The following is a 19705-nucleotide window of genomic DNA, read 5'->3' as shown; positions in this document are numbered from 1 at the left end:
GTGTTCTTAGATCTGTTGACTGGACAATCACATTACATAGCTCACATCTTGACTTAAGGGCTCCTACAGACGAGCGTTTTTAGCTGCGCTCCCCTACATTCCGGTTTCATGCGTTGAAGGAGTAGACGTAGTTAACAGAGAGCTTTACAGAGATCATACATCCTTCACATCAGTCCCTGTCCCAATGGAGTTTACAATTTAAATTCCCTATCACATTCACACACACAGTAGGGCCAATTTTATTAGGAGTTGTCCTGCCTGTATCTTTTTCGAGTGATAATAAACTTGTAGAATAAAAAAAGATATAAAAAAAAAATAATATATATATAGACAGTATATATATATATCTATATATATATATAGATATATATATATATAGATATATAATAGATATAATAATAGATAATAGACTTGTATAATCATAAATTGGTGCTTAATGGTCATTTGTGCTATCACATGTTGAAACGTATTATTAATGAAATAAAATTACAGCTATAGTTGTTGCCTTTATATGGTGGTGGAACATCTGATTTCTCTTATCCACAGAGGAGCTTTAGCTTCAACAGGCAACGGGGAGAATGCTAAACAAGCTTAACAAAACCAGCTCTGTGAGGATGTTACAGTGACAGGCTGTGGTTGCTGACTGAGACAGAATTTCTGGAATCACTAGCAGTGTCCTTTGTATGTCAGCTCACATGATCTAGGCAGGTAGAAAGCCCCAGAAAGGATGTTGAACAAAGAGTAGGTTTAAACCTACAGAAGACCGAGGATGTCTAGGAAGAGACCCTGTAAGAGTCGGTAGGAACGTGAAGAGAGATCCAGAGAGGGGCATCAGGATCATTAAACGCAGGTACTGGGTATCGATTCAAGGACCCAACTGACATATAGAAAGGGAAGAGTAAGGAACACTGGTCAGGAGATGCTGGTTGGGAGGGCTAAAGAATCCTGGCCAGTAGACATTGGATTGGAAGTGATTCAATAACAATATATTGAAATAAGGAGGAAAATGAAAAGACAGAATCCGCATACAATGACTGAGGAGGCATACAAAGTAGTGATATATGGGTTGACCAAAAACCCACCAAGACCTGTATGCAGGCCCGGACTGGCCATCTGTGAGTTCGGGAAATTGCCCGAAGGGCCTCTCTGCTTATAGGGTAAATGGGCTGCACGGGTCCTCTCTGTTCTGTAAAGGGGCTGCTGGAGGTGGAGGAATTCTTTGCTGGCCCAATCCGTTATCGTTACAGGCAGGTGAAGTTAGGAATCGAAGCTTTTATGTAGCAGTTTCCAGCTCAGCTGAGCTGCTTCCAGGGTAGGGCACTAGTTGAAACAATGTAACAGTTTCCCTGAGCCGGCCGAGAAAGGGGGCGGGGCCAGCACAGAGCAAGCAATGTGCAGCTGGAAAGGTAAAAAATGTCCCTGCATTTTCTCTTAGCAAAAGATTTAGCCTTTGTAATTCTTTACAATTTTATGGTACTTGTGATTATTTCTACATTAATTGCTGTGATATCTGAGAGTTTTTAAAAGCCTGTATGATATTGCAAATTTTCAGCCCTTTAGCCTGTGGTGTTGAGCTATAAGATTTCAGCAAAATTGTAATTCCTGTAGGGCCACAGTCCTTATTCAAATAGTGGAGCTATATTGTGCTTCTATTTACTACACTCTATATGCCACTTCTGCAAGTTTAATAATGTTGTCTACTGGCTATGTGGCCCTGTATGAAGGAAGGTGGTGAAGGTATTATAGTTTACAAAAATGCAGTAGACAGTCACCATTCCTTTCTATTTTAGATCATTCCAAGCTCTATCAGTTTTTGGAGAACTTTGCACTGTGCCCCCACAAACATAGGGTGTAGTGCTACACAATCAATCTCACCGCTTTTTGTAGCGTCGGGTGCCAGCTGCGACTGTCTGCCCAGGTCCAGTGCAAATTCCGATACAAACTCCAGCAGCACTCCGGTATAGTGATAAAGGGCTGGTTATGCCCGAAACGTTGCTTCATTTGCACAAATAAATTTCTTTCACTATACCGGAGTGCTGCTGGAGTTTGTATCGGAATTTGCACTGTGCCCCTTTACTTTATGGTGAACTTTGGCAGCCATTGTGAGAAATAGCACAAATAGAAATCCATTCTCTATTCTGATGAATAAACGAAATTCCTGCAATAAATAATATTTACCTTGCACTACATTTGTTAAATGTCAGCTGAGTTAGTTTTATTGCAAGTGTCTAAGGACTATGGGACAAGTAGCATTTTTAATACTCAGAGTGCTGTCAAGAAGCCCTGCAACAGTGAACACACCATTAATTGCTTGGAAATAACTTCTTAGTGAAAAAAAGTTGCTTCACCTGCAGTGACAAGCATTTTGATCGCCACATTTTTGCCAAGAGCTGTACAGCAGTTACATATTTGCTATACGCTTAAGTGAACAAGTGTATAGCACAGCAGATTAGGAGTACTTCACTGTGCACCATACACTATACAGTGCAAAGTCTTTATGTATAAGGTTTATTGCCAGGCAGATGTATGCATGTGGGCTGCTTCCCAGTTTTTGCCAGGGCTGCTTTTAACTCCCAGTCCGGCCCTGCCTGTATGTTTACCTCCAGTTGGGTAGGTTTGAGTTGAAATTTGGGAGACCATTGCAGGTTAGGGTTGGGTGCAGGTCAGACTCCTCCACTGTTCTCAAAGATTCTTTTATCACAGAAGTAGCAGACAGAGTGAGTTGATGTAGGTGCAGGTTGGGTGTGGGTCCTACAATGACAACACTTTGTGGGTTAGGGTCAGATGCAGGTTGAGTTCTTCCTAACACACACATCCCTAATACAAAGGGCATCATATAATGATCTTCAACCTGAGGGTCTGTAGTTGTTGCTGAACTACCACTCAGCATCTCAGTGGCCGCTGCTAGGTGCCTACCTTGAGGAAGTTTGAACATGTCTAGAGATACTTGAGAGTGAGGTAACATCCATGTCTGGCTAACAAGTACCAGATAAAATAAGTGAAAGCCATTATGAAAATGGAGAAAAGTCCTTTAATGTTTTCTAAAGTGTTTTGTTCCATAGCTGTGCAGCAGGTTGGTGAGCTATTCCTGGCTAGTATTGCCACCTGGCCGGTATTTTAGCAGCCTGGCCGGTAAAAATGTTTCTTGATGCCTATGTTATTAATGGGGAACTTAAAATAGAGTAAGGGTGGTATGTTTTTCCAGCAAATGTGGCAACCCTAATCCTAAGTGAGACTATACAGCGTATACAGGACTGGTTTTAGGGTATAACAATTGTCAGATACATACAGTATACATAGAAAGTATGCAGTCTATGGCTGTTGTTGGACTGCACATCTCACTATCCTACTGGCAGCTGAATACTACAACTAAACAACTTTATCCACAGCCCATGGGGTCCCGCCATGTCCCTGCACGCACCGTGCTTTTTGAGAAGGAGAAAAACGGAGTGACATACCGGGTGCCGGCCCTGCTGTACATCCCACGCTGGCGCACCCTGTTGGCCTTTGCAGAGGAGCGGTTAAGCGCAGATGATTCCCATGCCAACTTGCTTGTCCTTCGTCGTGGAATTTTCTACCGCAACTACGTGGAGGTCAGCATTAGGTGTCTAAAGGCTCAATCTTTATTAACTGTAATGAAATTAACAATAATCTAAAATGTGGAATTATTTCAGAAGTGTTTTTTTTTTTAAAGAATGTTGGTTTTTACTGCAGTTGAAGGCACATCTCTGCGCATCTTTGCACTTGGTCATCCATTTTTTCTGATGTTAGAATACTTTGTCTGTTTATCCTACTTCCTTCCAAAGGGAAACTTACTGTTATCAGATATAACAATAGTTTTTATACCCAAAAAGAATTGTTCTGGCTGAAGCATAGCAAACATAAACATATCAACTTAGAAGCAATTTTGGACTTTATACAAGAGGTAGATTTATTGTCCTTTGTAGCTCAGGTTCAGGTGACTTGAAGGGAAAAAACATGAATGAGGACTCATATTTTGCTCCCAAAATGTTCTATTGAGTTTGTTAGCATTGCTGTGCCCTAGGCACCTGTACTGGCACTACGTAAGGAGTAAGACAAGTCATTCTGTATTCCTTACAGTGGGAGGACATGCACGTGGTGGAAAGAGCTTCCCTGCCCGGCCATCGTTCCATGAATCCTTGTCCAGTCTATGATGACAACACTGGGCAATTGTTCCTCTTCTTTATCGCAGTCCTAGGCAGGACCACAGAATCCTATCAGAGAAATACTGGGCAGAATGCGGCTCGGCTTTGTTATGTGACAAGCTTAGATCAGGGCAAGAGTTGGACTGAAGTCACAGACTTAACCCACCAGGTCATTGGGGAGTCATTGAAAGGTAACGGTCTTTATGTATTAGGTGTGAAGCTTTGGCCATTGTCATCCATATCTTCATTATCCCTTTCAGCAACTTACCTACACTTCATTAACTTATAAACCTTTTGTGCTTTTTGCCCTAATGTACCTTTAAAGAGCAATCATATCCCCACACCATTGCCAATCCCAACCTTGATATATAACGTATAATTTAAGTCCATTTTACAAGATGGACTGCAAGTTTCTTCACTCTTTCCAGCTCTTTAATATGGAACCCAAGATGAGGTCTTACCAGAGATCTGTAAAGATGGTTTAATCCCTTAAACCAGTGACCTTTCTATATTCATGGAAGGGGCCAATAATGTGATGGCAGTATCTCTTTAAAGGGGGGTAAACCACCCCAAAAATTGGCTAATGAAAGAAAATAAAATTCTAAGCAACTTTACAGTATACGGTACATTAATTACACTGGGACACTGTGAAAAATCCTAGTGGGCCCCACTCATTGTCTTCTGCCCCCTGTTCATAGCCCACCTCCCTTGCATTATGCCTCTCTTTCTGGGGTAGCCCACCAACTGAGCGCTGCCATACATTGTGTCCCACAGTCACCCTCCCTTCCCAGAGACTATTATCCCACTGTTACTATAGGCACCATCTCTCCCTACTATACCTGCTATCCCACAGCCACACTCCCTTCCCAGAGACTATTATCCCACTGTTACTATAGGCACCATCTCTCCCTACTATAACTGCTATCCCACAGTCACACTCCCTTCCCAGAGACTATTATCCCACTGTTACTATAGGCACCATCTCTCCCTACTATACCTGCTATCCCACAGTCACACTCCCTTCCTAGAGACTATTATCCCACTGTTACTATAGACACCATCTCTCCCTACTATACCTGCAATCCCACAGTCCCTTCCCAGAGACTATTATCCCACTGTTACTATAGGCACCATCTCTCCCTACTATACCTGCTATCCCACAGTCACACTCCCTTCCCAGAGACTATTATCCATGTTACTATAGGCACCATCTCTCCCTACTATACCTGCTATCCCACAGTCACACTCCCTTCCCAGAGACTATTATCCCACTGTTACTATAGGCACCATCTCTCCCTACTATACGTGCTATCCCACAGTCACACTCCCTTCCCAGAGACTATTATCCCCACTGTTACTATAGGCACCATCTCTCCCTACTATACGTGCTATCCCACAGTCACACTCCCTTCCCAGAGACTATTATCCCACTGTTACTATAGGCACCATCTCTCCCTACTATACCTGCTATGCCACAGTCACACTCCCTTCCCAGAGACTATTATCCCCACTGTTACTATAGACACCATCTCTCCCTACTATACCTGCTATCCCACAGTCACACTCCCTTCCCAGAGACTATTATCCACTGTTACTATAGGCAGCACCTCTCCCTACTATACCTGCTATCCCACAGTCACCCTCCCTTCCCAGAGACTATTATCCCACTGTTACTATAGGCACCATCTCTCCCTACTATACCTGCTATCCCACAGTCACAGTCCCTTCCCAGAGACTATTATCCCACTGTTACTATAGACACCATCTCTCCCTACTATACCTGCTATCCCACAGTCACACTCCCTTCCCAGAGACTATTATCCATGTTACTATAGGCACCATCTCTCCCTACTATACCTGCTATCCCACAGTCACACTCCCTTCCCAGAGACTATTATCCCACTGTTACTATAGGCACCATCTCTCCCTACTATACCTGCTATCCCACAGTCACACTCCCTTCCCAGAGACTATTATCCATGTTACTATAGGCACCATCTCTCCCTACTATACCTGCTATCCCACAGTCACACTCCTTCCCAGAGATATTATCCCACTGTTACTATAGGCACCATCTCTCCCTACTATACCTGCTATCCCACAGTCACACTCCCTTCCCAGAGACTATTATCCACTGTTACTATAGGCACCATCTCTCCCTACTATACCTGCTATCCCACAGTCACACTCCCTTCCCAGAGACTATTATCCCACTGTTACTATAGGCCACCATCTCTCCCTACTATACCTGTTATCCCACAGTCACATTCCCTTCCCAGAGACTATTATCCCACTGTTACTATAGGCACCATCTCTCCCTACTATACCTGCTATCCCACAGTCACACTCCCTTCCCAGAGACTATTATCCCACTGTTACTATAGGCACCATCTCTCCCTACTATACCTGTTATCCCACAGTCACATTCCCTTCCCAGAGACTATTATCCCACTGTTACTATAGGCACCATCTCTCCCTACTATATCTGCTATCCCACAGTCACACTCCCTTCCCAGAGACTATTATCCCACTGTTACTATAGACACCATCTCTCCCTAATATACCTGCTATCCTACAGTCACACTCCCTTCCCAGAGACTATTATCCCACTGTTACTATAGGCACCATCTCTCCCTACTATACCTGCTATCCCACCGTCACACTCCCTTCCCAAAGGCTATAAACATTGCTCTTGGTCAGGTTAGACACATGCACAGCCCTGAACACCCAAAAAGTCCATTAAAGAATATCATGAGCAGTGTATATGGCCACTAGCACATATTAGGCCCTTATATATATAAAGCTTGTGCATAGATAGCAAAAAATTATTTGTCACTTTAATTCATATATAAACACAAAAATACAGGGAGCATAAATATCACACCTGCAGAAAAATGTACACATCACATCAAATTGCACACACAGAAACTGAGTATTATATATCACAGAAATATACAAGCTATGGCACATAACTATGATAAAATCACATGAACAATATGGACTCAAGGTTGGACTAGACCCCCTAGGGCCCACCAGAGAGCTTTACATCAACAATAAATACATCAACCTCCAGGGAACTGAATTTAGGTAATTTTTAGCAAGTTCTTTACATAAATGTGCCCATTCTAGACATACAGTTGTGCACCTTCCTGCAAAGAACTATTATTTATATGTATAAAACCATAATTATCATTTTATATTTCTGCATTTTTTTCAGAGTGGGCCACATTTGCCTTGGGACCAGGTCATGGTATTCAGCTGAGAAATGGACGATTAATTATTCCTGCTTATACATATCATATTGAGCAGAGATATTGTTTTGGGAGCTTCTGCCAGACTACTGCACGTGCTTTTGCATTCCACAGCGATGATCATGGCCAAAGCTGGAAGTTAGGAGACCTCATACCAAACTTACAGACTGTGGAGTGCCAGATGGTATCAGTGAATGAGGCTGATGGCAACAATATTCTGTACTGCAATGCCCGAAGCTCCCTAGGATTCCGAGTGCAAGCTCTAAGCAATGATGATGGTGATGTATTTGAGCCAGGTCAGCTGATTGAAAAGTTGGTGGAGACCCCTACGGGGTGTCATGGAAGTATCGTTGGTTTTCCAGCTCCACTGCACAATCTTTATAGTCCATGTCCTGACAATCACTTAACCATACAACCAATGTGCCAGAAAGTCCACACTGAAGTGTCAGAACAAAAGAATCAGCACAAGACAAAGGATGAAGTTAAACATAACTATCAGTCCAACAGCAAGTTGCATCACTGGAAATTCATAACAGGTACAAATCTCAGTAAATAATTGCTTCATATGAAGGTCAGCTCTATAGGTGGTTTTTGTAATTGTACCTATGATAAGTTTTTCTAAATTCACAATGTCTTCTTGGTTTAGAAGACCATCGAGGACTAAAGGAAACGTTCTACAAGACTGTGCCGGGTGTGCGGAATCCTACATGGGTGCTCTACTCCCATCCAACAAGTGCCAGATCACGTGTGAACCTTGGTGTATATCTCACCTCATATCCCAGAGATGCAGACAGCTGGACGGGTCCCTGGGTAATTTACGAGGGTCCCAGTGCCTATTCAGACCTTGCATATCTCGGGCCCCCATCTGGTGAAGAAAGTGCTAAGGAGTCCTTATCAGTTGTTATTTTTGCATGTCTATATGAAAACGGTCTGATTTCCCCATATGAACAGATTTCATTCAGTATCTTCACCCTGTATGAGGTAATTCGGAATTTAACACCAAACTCAGCGATCCTTCACCAGACCAAGATGAAGAACAGAATAAAGGAGAACTGTACAGCGTTTTAATATCTATAAAGAAAGCAACATAATTCTATGCAACTGAGCTACTAGAACCATAGAATCAAGGGAATGCTGTATATTATCACGCAATATCAATCCGCTATACATATTTACAAAAGTTGCAATCAGCAACAATCAGTATGGCTACTCATTAAAAAGGGAAGGTAGCTTTGAGTATTTGTGAGCATGATGAGCAGTAGAAAGGCCAGCCTCCAGAGACATTGCTAACAAAAATGTGGAGGTTGACAGAGAATGGCTTGGTCACATCTCATATGATCATTTCTATACTCAATTCTATCCTCCGTCCCCTAACACCGGTGACTTTCTGACTTTAGATACTTCTATGTATTCTGAAGCATCATATATGTAGTGACAGAGTACATGGAAGAGTATAAAAAAAAAGGTTCTAAAAAGTAAATTAGCTGATGGTTCTTCTTAATTCTCACATGAGCAGGGCTGGCTTTAGTCTAAGGCAGATGGGGCATCGGCCTCAGCAAGCCCTCCAGTTTTTATACTGGAAAAACATCTGCAACATACATCATCTCGCTGACAGCTGAAGATGGGGGGGTGCTGGATGTAATTATCACTTTGACGCATTTAGCCAACTTAAATATATTGCAATATATGGAAAAACAATACCTGTTTTGTTTAAAGAGTAAGGCATTTTTTAGTAGCTTAAAGGACCAGTAACACCATTTTTTTTCATTAAAAAAATCAAAACTACACCCTCCAAATAATAACCATGTCCTACTGCATTCTATATTAACCTTAGGTTTAGCTAAAAATTCACTTGTAAAAAAAGGCGAAAAGGCGACCAGCAGCTGCAGCTTCTACCTATGTGCGCGTCCCCAACAGCTCTCCTCCTCACATGACTTCCGGAACCAGGAAGTCGCTTAATTTTCAGAGCAGCCAGAGAGGATCCATACAGCGACGCTGCGCACAGAGCTGGGGAGAAGAGGCACACGAACAGAATGGCTGGGGAGGAGAGGCACAGTGGAAGGGTTGCTTCAACGATCGCAGAGGGCTGGGAGAGAGGCACACACACGGAATGGCTGGGGAGGAGAGGCACACGTGGAAAGGCTGCTTCAATGGTGGCCGAGGGTTGGGAGGGGTTTACACACACACACGGACGGGCTGGGGAGGAGAGAGGCGCACATGTCAGAGGAGTGTGGAATGGTTGGGGCTTGATGAGAGGCAGTGGAAGGGAACAGTTTGTTAGAACAGATAGGAGCATACTAACAGCACAGAAGACGCTTTCAGGTAACTAGTGGTTGCAGGTGATGTCACTTCCGGAAGTGACGTCACGAACTAGGAAATTGGATCCCGAAGAACAGGAAGAGGCTCACAGTGGCGCACAGGCACTGAGAAGGAGCTTTTCTAGTGCTGCAAGATGGCGGGCCACCTTGGACTCCACAAGAAAGCTGCGGTTTCCATTTTTATCGGTTTCCTTACTAGAAAGCAGGATGCAGCTGCATATTTGATGTTACTTATGTAAGTGCATTGACTGGGACTTGGTTCTCTAAAATGTGTTACCGGTCCTTTAAGGAACAAAATGTCTCATTGTCCTAAATATATTGATTGGGTTGAGTGCAGAGGATCCCTTGTATTTGTTTGTATGAATTTTGTGGTCACAGCCTCATTGAACCCCCGCTTAATGGTTTTAAAGATTAGTGGTGAGCACAACTTTCCCTTATTTGTTATAATTATCACCATACAGTGTACTTTTGCTTAAATAACACACACACTCTAGGGTTCATTTCATTTGTCACCACTTAAACTGTTTGTTTTTGGAGTGTGGGAGGAGGCCCTCAGAGACATGGAGAAAACATACAAACTCCTTGCTGATAATGCCCATTATCCTTGCAGACTCAACCCATTATCAATATATTTAAGACATTGAGACATTTTGTGCATTAAGCTACTAAAAAATGCCTTAACCTTTAAAAAAACAGGCAATGGCGTAACTAGAGTGTGCCGGACCATCCTGCAAAAAAATCTTCAGAAGGGCCAGGCACACTCCGATCCACATCCCTACGCCCACTTCCCATCCCCTCCGTGCCCCGCCTGACACACCCACTCCTGCCCAGACTCCACCCACTCCTGCCCAGACTCCACCCACTCCAGCCCAGACCCTGCCCACTCGACTTGAGTCCCAGGTAATCGAGTGGCTGGGGAGGAGGACCCCACAGTTTGGGCCCCCCTGAGAATGTGGGGTCTGCTTCCTATAGTTTCTCCATAGAGAAAGGGAGAAAGGGATTTTAAATTAACTTAAGACCCCAGAATGACAGTGCTAACGACTGAGCCCCCCAAACAAATCCAGTAACAGCTGGAGAGTTGGAGGTTGGAATCCCAAAACTTTTATAACTCTCCCTGCATCTTCCCCAGTTTCCGGTCACTCCTGCTCATAGGTTAAAAACAAAAAGATGGCAATAAGATATCTAATTGGATTAATTATTAATTAACTTCCTTTCTTGGATGTTAATATTATAAAACTGGCCGCCCTTACCTTACAGAATCCTTTCCTATACTGGTAGTGAATCTGCCTCTTCTTTAGTCTCAGGAGCTTTTCTCTTGTCATCTGGACCATCATCTGCAGAGCACTATGGAATCAAATTCATTGGACACATTTTTATATTGATCGATATATCATTTTGTAATAAGCAAATATTAAACTACCATCACACAACTTTACCAACTGTTGTCACCAGCGAATATGGACTCCCTAAATTCAAGAAAATTTACAAAGCAATTGACAAAGCAAAGACTGAAAAAAATATCACACTAACCTCTATACCAACCTATCAACAGAATTTCTACAAATACTCTTCTCCTGTTAATGTATTAGGGATGTAACTAGAAGTTACTGGGCCTCACCGTCACGATAAGATAATTTTAGGCCCCACAACCATTTTTCTTAAAGGAAAGCTACTGAAGCAGTTTATTGCCAATAGATAAGCAATAATAGTGCAAGTTATAACACTATATTTATTTTGCAGAATGCTTTACCATACAACCGCTCTAGAAACTCTCTATTTGTCTCTATATTAGCTTGTTGTGACATCCCTTCATGCCTGAGTCCAGGGCCGGGCCATGCTGGCTGGGCGCCCCAGGCAACCCAGCAGCCGTGACGCCCCATCAGCTCCACATGCGCACTGACGTGCACATAGGACGTCTGCGCGCATGCGCACTGACCGTTCACATAGGAGGCACGCACACGCGCACTAACCGGCTGCGTCGACCTCTCCTCTCCATGTACGCTCTCCCCCTCATGTACGCGCATGCGCACAAATAGGCGCATGGACTGGAGCGGTACTTACTCAGCCGGACTAGGGGTAGGTAGCAGTGAGAGGTACGTGCCTGGCGCCCCTCAAGCTTTGCGCCCTAGGCATGTGCCTACTCTGCCTACCCCTAGTTCCAGCCCTGCCTGAGTCTCTCCCTGCTCACTCATAACTCTGGGCTCAGATTACAGCGGGGGGGGAAGGGAGGGGGTGAGAGGAGCAAACTGAGCATGCTCAAGCCCAGGCCCTGGAGGTTTCAGCTGAAAACAGGAAGTCTGATACAGAAGTCCATGTGTACACAATAGAAGGAAAGAAATGCAGTATTTCTTTTGACAGAGGACTCAGAGCAGTATTACTTTGAGGGTTTACTGGTGTATTTATATAGACCTTTCTGATAAAGCTTACTTAGTTGTAACCTTTACTTATCCTTTAAAACTTAAAACTTCCACTTTAATTAAACCCTAGTTTCTGCTTGTTTTTGAGATGTTGTCTCCGAACCATGATTGCATTGAAAATGCAGGTGCTCAAGCAGTGGCGTAACAATCCGGAGCAGAAACGTTCCCTGATCCGATTATGCACTGGTGGCCATCCTAAAAACCAAACTCAGACCCCCGGCAGTCGCAGGGTCTGCTATGTGGAAGTTACACTACTATGCTTGAGCTCAACTCCTTGTCAGCCTTGACAGCTTAATAAAGTATCATTAGCAGTATACACTGCATTTGATCATCTCTACATTGGTTTATTACAATAACATAAATAAATAAATAAAAACTACATATTGCTAAAACAGGGCCTCCTTGATCTCCTTTAATCCAGCAAATTTTTTCCTACAATAAGAAGAAAAATGTGTTACTGAACTCATTTCCAACCAGCTCTTGGGTCACAAAGATATCTTCCAAGCATGAATCTGTGTGCACTGGGAAAAACTGATAAACAAGGTAGATGAGATCCCTCTCTGCCATCCCAGTCAAATCTGGGTATGTGAATTCCATGTGATACGGATACAACTAGTACAAAATTCTAGCACCAACCTTGTTGACATCACAGCTCCCACCAAATAGTCCAATAAATGAATTAATGATCTGGAAGAAGCTTAGGAGGACCTGCAAAAGGCTGACCAGGAAGAGCAAGATGAAGAAGCTGGAAGTCCAAGGAATAATCATTGGGGGCTCAGTGCAGATGTCGCTCCATACGAGAATGCCAAGCACTGAGACATCACTGGTGAAAGGAAGTATAGAAAAAAAAGATTAAATAAGATGGATTACTTATATACAGTATCTACAGTAGTTGTCTGCCAACCTATGTTCTAGGTAGGCATGGACAGAATCCAGGATTTAGGCAAATCAAAGTAATTATTTCAGGATTTGAATTTAGTCAAATTACGCGTTGAGTAGTGCTAATCAAATTTTTTCAGCAGCCATGGATTCACTGCACAATTCTGAATTTCTCTATTTATTCGCAAACATTAGCCATGGAAAAAGTTGCCAAGACAAAAAAGTCACCATAAGAAAAAACGCCCATTGACTGTAATGCATTTCACGCATAAAATAAATTTGACACCCATTGACATCAATGCATTTTGCAAAGTTTGGCAAGCTTTTCAGCAAAGCAAAACCGGGCCATATCCGTTCATCACTAGTAAAACGCATCAAAGTCAATGGGCGTCAAAATTATTTTGACGTGCGTCAATTTTGACGCCCGTGTCAATTTTTATATGCGCGCCTGTTTTGTTCAAACACATTAAAGTCAATGGGCGTCCGAATTTTTGCTGCAGTTTTCACAAATTAATTCACTGGTGGCAAAACTTCGAAATTCACCGCAAATTAATAAATCACACCTGCTCTCGAAACTGTCACGAAACTGCTCATTGCTTGGAAAAGCATAAGCCCATTCTTTTGGCTTATTTGTACTCTCCTTAATTAAACAGTAGGGGCCATTTTTTAGTCCTTCATTCGATATGTAGAGACAAGAAGAAGCTCCCATGAAGGCCACACAGGAAAAAACAAAGGAAAGCAGCATCTGCATAATAAAGAGATGTCATTGAAAAACACTCAAGCTCAAGGGTTGCCATTGACAGAACTAAACTCCCTCCCCACAGTTTACAACAATAGGTTTTGCATTTTGTTTGTAAATGACTAGGCTAGTCGATTTACTCTCTTAATACTCATGTATCATTTCTTCCTTTTCCCAAATGTAAATATTTCCTTTTCTCCTATTCCAAGTCACTAAACACTCTTTACATATGTTAGTTTCTCCCCATCCCCATGTGTCAATCACTTGTTCTTTTATCCTATCTCTAAATATGACAAATCCTCCCTTTTTACCCTTATGCCAGTGTCCATCCTTTCCAAAGAATCAATTACTCCCCATTTTTATTCCCTCTCTAAATGTCAGTTTTTCACCCTGTGCCATTTGTCCTCTCTGCACCTTCTGATTGGCTCCCTTTGCTTCCCCATGTGCCAGTTGCTTATACCACCATGTGACTCCGTAACTTCCTTTTTTATTCCTTCTCTTCATCTGTTCCTATGTGTCAGCTAATTCCCCTTTTAATATCTCTCTCTCTCTCTCTAAATTTGTAAATTAGTCTCCTGTTTTTTCCAAGTGAATATTAATCCCTTTCAAATACAAAAAAGGGAGGTTGTGGGTGCACTCCTAAGGCTAAATTATAATATGTTTAAATTTAATGGAAGTGCTACTGACCCGGCCTGTTAATCAATGCAAAATCTATACTCACACCTATACTCTTATCTACATTCAGACACATACATACATAAGTGTGCAACTATACATTTCATTTTACTTTGCCTTCATTATTATGCTTCCATTATCATATATTATTAAAAAATGGGCGTTGGTTTGGGCAGTCTCTCTCTATCTCTCTCTCAAAAGCTGCAATAGCAGGTGGCGGGGGAGGATTTAGCCCACAAGTTGAAACCAAGGTTCAGTAGACATTTACTCCAAGTAATGCTATTAAGCAGAGAGGTAAAAGACCTTTTATACTATGACCAGAGGTAAACAGTTAGGGACCACCATATGGGGTTTACCTTGACGTGGTATGGTGGCTTATCAATTTTATGATCATAACTTTGTAACAAAAAAAACCCTGTTTTTAAAATACATGCACTTGCATATTTATTGACAGGGCCAGATTTACATAGTAAGTGCCCCTAGGCCCGCTGCCATTTATCACCCCTGTCCCCTCAGGCTCTCCTTTATTTGAGCAAATTTTCATCATCGGGACCGGTGTAATGGGGATTTGTGCACGGGCAATTAAAAAAATATTGTGTTTCTGAACCAATGTGGGTGTTATTGGGCTTCACGCTGTCCCCTAAAATATTGCCACCCTAGGGCCGGGCCTTGGTGGCCTCTCCACAAATCCGGGCCTGTTTATTGAATTACTTAGACAGGGGACCAGGGAATGTGCATTGATTAATTGGCCAGGTCAGGAGCACTTCCATTGTACTTAAACATATTATAATTTAGCCTTAGGAGTGCACTCACAACCCCTCATTTTTAATATTAATCGCTTTCCCTATTCGCCAGTTTCTTTCCATCTCCCCCTTTGTCTATGTAAATGCAGTTATTAATGTCACCTTTTTCCCTTTCTGTATTTGATGGTGTCTCCCCTCTCCCAATTCCCATATAAACATCTATCCCCCTTCTCCTAGCTTCCAGTGCCATACGCCAATTTCTCCTTCTTGCTTGTATAGTGCACTCTCCACTATTTCTTCCCCCACCGTATTTGTAAATTTTCCCCCTTTCCTATCTCTCAGGTCCAATATCACCACCCCTCTCTCCAAATCTTCTAATTTTGCTAGGAACATGGGTGGGTATAATTTTGGCAATGTAGGCAGCTATAAATGTCACACAGAGTGACAAATTAGTAAGAATGAGTTACTTACATCACAACAGGTACAGTAGCTGGTCAAGCCTCTTACTTTAAACCCAACCAATGTGGTTTGTATCCCTGGCACCAAAACCTGAATAAAGCAGTTCAACAAGAAACAGTGTCATGTAAAATATTATCTGCAGTTAATACTTGCACGAGTCACAGTCTCTCATGTCTGCACCCATGGGTGTCAAGCAGAAGGGGGTAAGTTGCCCCACCCTGACCTCTCCAGTAAATTTAATTCCCAACAATACTATACTACCCACCCCAAGTCAAGCCTTTATTAAGTTATCTAACACATTGTCATGAATAGGTTCATATCAGTGGGATGCTACAATATCTGATATTAACTTATTTCCCCCCACCTGGAAAATATTCAGCGAACATCCATGTCTGCACCCTCTTTACTCTTTTACTCTGTCAGTGATGTAAACATGCACTCAAACTGTATAGTCCATAGTGGGCGCTAAACAATTTCTTTCCACTAATACATTTTAAATTTTTATTACAGTTTTTAAATAAAAAATACCCATGGTCTTTGTGCATGTATGCTGGACCAATGCTAACTTATACTGGGATCAGCCATTTATAGCAGCTTAAATCATTCAGTGACTCAAAGTTTGTGTGCCTTGGTTGCAACTGGAAAAATGTTAGGTTGAGAAACTCACTGATAATTTGTTAAAATATTGCAACAACTATAAGAAAAAAAAATAGTGATTTACTGAAAATGTTATCCTATGTTATCCTTCTATTCACTTACATGGATTCTAATAATAAATTTAAATCCTTTAATTAGGGATGCCTTACATGCTACAACAAGGCAACATCTAAAGGGCTACAAGTTGACCATCGCTACCTTAAAATGTTATTTGTAGTTGGATGATGCACGAAAATAGAGAAGTAGAATACGCGTCTCAGTGATGTGGCCAATTATGGTAATTTCTGTTTTTGGGTTGTTCTGGTAAAATTTCCCCCTATTTTTAGAAGAAGCTTTTCTCTTTTTGCAATTTATATTTATATCAAATTGAACAGTTGTGTTTATTTTCCCTTAAAGGGAAAATATATTTAGACCCATACAACTTTATGTATAATTAGTGTGGCCTTCTGAGCAGGTTTGGATTTCATTCATTATTTTTCCTTTTTGTACAACTTCAAAACTCATGACTGTGCAACAGAAACACCCAACAGAAGCTCAGGTGGTGGCTACACAGAACTGCAGAATTTACGAATTCTGGGGTAACTCCCGACCTTCATCTTCTTAGTTCTATTAGTAGTGTTACCCTGATCAATAGAACTGAGCAGAGAATTGTTTATTAGTGTTCTGTCCGACAGCTGAGCCTAACAAAACAGCAGGAGGTGCTTGAGAGTAGCAGTGTAAAACTGCCAATATCATAAAAATGAAAAGAAGACAATAATTACTGTCAATTGCAAAAGTGCTCAGAAGAGCACTTTCATATGGCCCTCTTCTTAGAAGTTCTTTGAATGAGCATATGTTCCCTTTAAGTAGATGTTAATATATGAAGATTTAGATTATTGGGATCAAACAATATTGATTATTTTTGTTTCAGCAGGAGTGGAACTACAGATTGAATAGGCAGTACCCCTTAAAAATAGTTTCTAGTATGATGTAGACATTGAGGATAATACTGATGATGATGATGATGTAGACTTACCATTAATCCCCCAGCCCAAATTCCTGCGAGTCTTGTAGCATCACTGCTGATCTTTTTGTTTTTCAGGTAGGAGCCATCAAAGTTAGGGAAGATCAGGAACAGATTAAAAGCAATAGCCAGTAAAGACAAGATAACAAGAGACAGACCAACATATCGAGAGCATTTCCCTACACACATGCCTGAGGAGGAAAGAACAGGAAGAGCTATTTAACAAGGAGCCCCCTGCTGCCCTGAAAATATGCAATATTATCATCAGTTCAATCAAATACATTAAATAAAAACACATAACATCAAATAAACATAAAACATACAGTATATAAAACATATATAAAAACCCAATGCTATGCACAGGAAATAGATGCCCAGTATGTAACACAAGCAACTCCTCCCTAAATGGGGTTGATTAATGCGAAATTAAGTGGTGATGTCCAGAAAACCAAATAAAGCAACACATAAAAACACAATCAGCATTTGCCTTCAAAATGCTCACATTTTCAGACACAGAAAATTATCATTAAATGTCATACAGGTATGGTATCCCTTATCCGGAAACCCATTATCCAAAATGTTCCATATCACGGAAAGGACATCTCCCATAGACTCCATTTTAGGAATATAATCCAAATTATTTTCTTTTTCCCTCTAGTAATAAAACAGTACCTTGAACTTAATCCCAACTAAAAAATAATTAATCCTTTGTGATTATTTAGTAGAACTAAAGGAGAAGGAAAGTCTTCTTCCACTTGGGGGTGCCAAATTTTAGGCATACCCAAGTGATTGTATTGACTTATCTGAAACCCAGGGTCGTTGCTCCTATCAGCAGAAAACTGCACCGGCCCGGGGTTCTTCCAGCTATCACCGCTAAGCGATCCTCTTCCGGCTTCTTCTTTCTTCATGATGCTGCACATGCGCAGTAGATCGAAAAGCATAATTTTAACTTAAAAGTCGGCTATTTCGTTCTACTGTGCATGTGTCTGCCCCGGGAAATTTGAGGAAAGAAGAAGCCGGAAGAGGAGCGCTCCATGGTGCTCGCTGGAAGAACCCCGGGCCGGTGCAGTTTTCTGCTGATTGGAGCAATGACCCGGGGTTTCGGGTAAGTCAATACAATCACTTGGGGTGCCTAGCATTTGGCAGCCCCAAGTGGAAGAAGACTTTCCTTCTCCTTTAAGCTACACTGATCAATTTCACAGAAAGCCACAGGCTTGAGCATTCTGGAGAACAGGTCCCATACCTGTATACAAATATACATATAGATATAGATAGGTTGACAAAGATAGATAGATAGATAGATAGATAGATGATAGATCGATCGATCGATAGATAGAAATAGAGATAGATAATGAGATAGATAGATAGATAGATAGATAGACAGATGATAGATAGAGATAGATAATGATAGATAATGATAGATAGATGATAAATAGAGATAGATAGATGATAGAGACAAATAGAGATAGATAATGATAGATAGATAGATAGAAATAGAGATAGATACTTATAGCTAGATGATAGAGATAGATAGATGATAGAGATAGATAATGATAGATAGATGAGAAATAGAGAGAAATAGAGACAGATAATGATAGATAATGATATAGATAGATAGATAGATAGATAGATAGATAGATACATAGATACATAGAAATAGAGATAGATAGATAGATAGATAGATAGAAATATAGATACTGATAGATAGATAGAGATAGATAGATGATAGATAGATAAATAGATAGATAGATGATAAATAGAGATAGATAGATAGAGATAGATAGATGATAAAGAGAGAAATAGAGATAGATTATGATAGATAATGATAGATAGATGATAAATAGAGATAGATAGAGAGAGATAGATGATAGAGAGAAATAGAGAGATAATGATAGATGATAAATAGAGATAGATAATGATTGATAGATAGATAGATAGATGATACATAGAGAGAAATAGAGATAGATAATGATAGATAATGATAGATAGATAGATAGATAGATAGATAGATAGATAGATAGATAGATAGATAGATGATAAATAGAGATAGATAGATGATAGACAGAAATAGAGATAATGATTGATTGATAGATAGATGATAAATAGAGATAGATAGAGAGATGATAGAGAGAAATAGAGATAGATAATGATAGATGAGAAATAGAGAGAAATAGAGATACAGTGGTGTGAAAAACTATTTGCCCCCTTCCTGATTTCTTATTCGTTTGCATGTTTGTCACACAAAATGTTTCTGATCATCAAACACATTTAACTATTAGTCAAAGATAACACAAGTAAACTCAAAACGCAGTTTTTAAATGAGGGTTTTTATTATTTAGGGAGAAAAGAAATCCAAACCTGTGTGAAAAAGTAATTGCCCCCTGAACCTAATAACTGG

At 41.1% G+C, this 19705-nt stretch overlaps 2 protein-coding genes across 2 annotated transcripts; one reads left to right on the top strand and one right to left on the bottom strand.

Moving 5' to 3' along the window:
- Nucleotides 1-625: 625 nt before the first annotated feature.
- On the top strand, nucleotides 626-9007 carry neu4.L (neuraminidase 4 (sialidase) L homeolog). Its single transcript, XM_041563489.1, has 5 exons — nucleotides 626-850; nucleotides 3390-3593; nucleotides 4102-4357; nucleotides 7384-7953; nucleotides 8064-9007. Exons 2-5 carry the CDS (start codon nucleotides 3393-3395, stop codon nucleotides 8483-8485), a joined length of 1449 nt encoding a protein of 482 aa, XP_041419423.1. The 5' UTR covers nucleotides 626-850; nucleotides 3390-3392; the 3' UTR covers nucleotides 8486-9007.
- On the bottom strand, nucleotides 8273-17496 carry LOC108716232 (transmembrane 4 L6 family member 5). Its single transcript, XM_041563490.1, has 6 exons — nucleotides 17320-17496; nucleotides 15660-15737; nucleotides 13595-13776; nucleotides 12789-12975; nucleotides 10986-11079; nucleotides 8273-8389 (listed from the first exon to the last, which is right to left on the bottom strand). The coding sequence occupies exons 1-5, from the start codon at nucleotides 17494-17496 to the stop codon at nucleotides 11002-11004; spliced, it is 702 nt and encodes a 233-aa protein (XP_041419424.1). The 3' UTR covers nucleotides 8273-8389; nucleotides 10986-11001.
- Between the last annotated feature and the right edge of the window lie 2209 nt (nucleotides 17497-19705).

The sequence above is a fragment of the Xenopus laevis genome, chromosome 5L (genome assembly GCF_017654675.1).
Source record: "Xenopus laevis strain J_2021 chromosome 5L, Xenopus_laevis_v10.1, whole genome shotgun sequence".
NCBI classification, from domain to species: Eukaryota; Metazoa; Chordata; class Amphibia; order Anura; family Pipidae; genus Xenopus; species Xenopus laevis.
Note: the sequence above shows the minus strand (reverse complement) of the source record. Positions and strands in the feature narration are given on the sequence as shown.

Bases quoted from the DNA above. Each gene is read 5' to 3' on its own strand.
- LOC108716232 (XM_041563490.1), bottom strand. From the start codon at position 17,496: ATGTGTGTAGGGAAATGCTCTCGATATGTTGGTCTGTCTCTTGTTATC. The intron at 13,777-15,659 runs GTAAGTAACTCA...TTTATTATGCAG, and splicing joins GCTACTGTACCTGTTGTGAT to ATGCTGCTTTCCTTTGTTTT. The intron at 11,080-12,788 runs GTTGGTGCTAGA...TTGATTCCATAG, and splicing joins GGAGCTGTGATGTCAACAAG to TGCTCTGCAGATGATGGTCC.
- neu4.L (XM_041563489.1), top strand. From the start codon at position 3,393: ATGGGGTCCCGCCATGTCCCTGCACGCACCGTGCTTTTTGAGAAGGAG. The intron at 3,594-4,101 runs GTCAGCATTAGG...TATTCCTTACAG, and splicing joins TCTACCGCAACTACGTGGAG to TGGGAGGACATGCACGTGGT. The intron at 7,954-8,063 runs GTACAAATCTCA...TTCTTGGTTTAG, and splicing joins TCACTGGAAATTCATAACAG to AAGACCATCGAGGACTAAAG.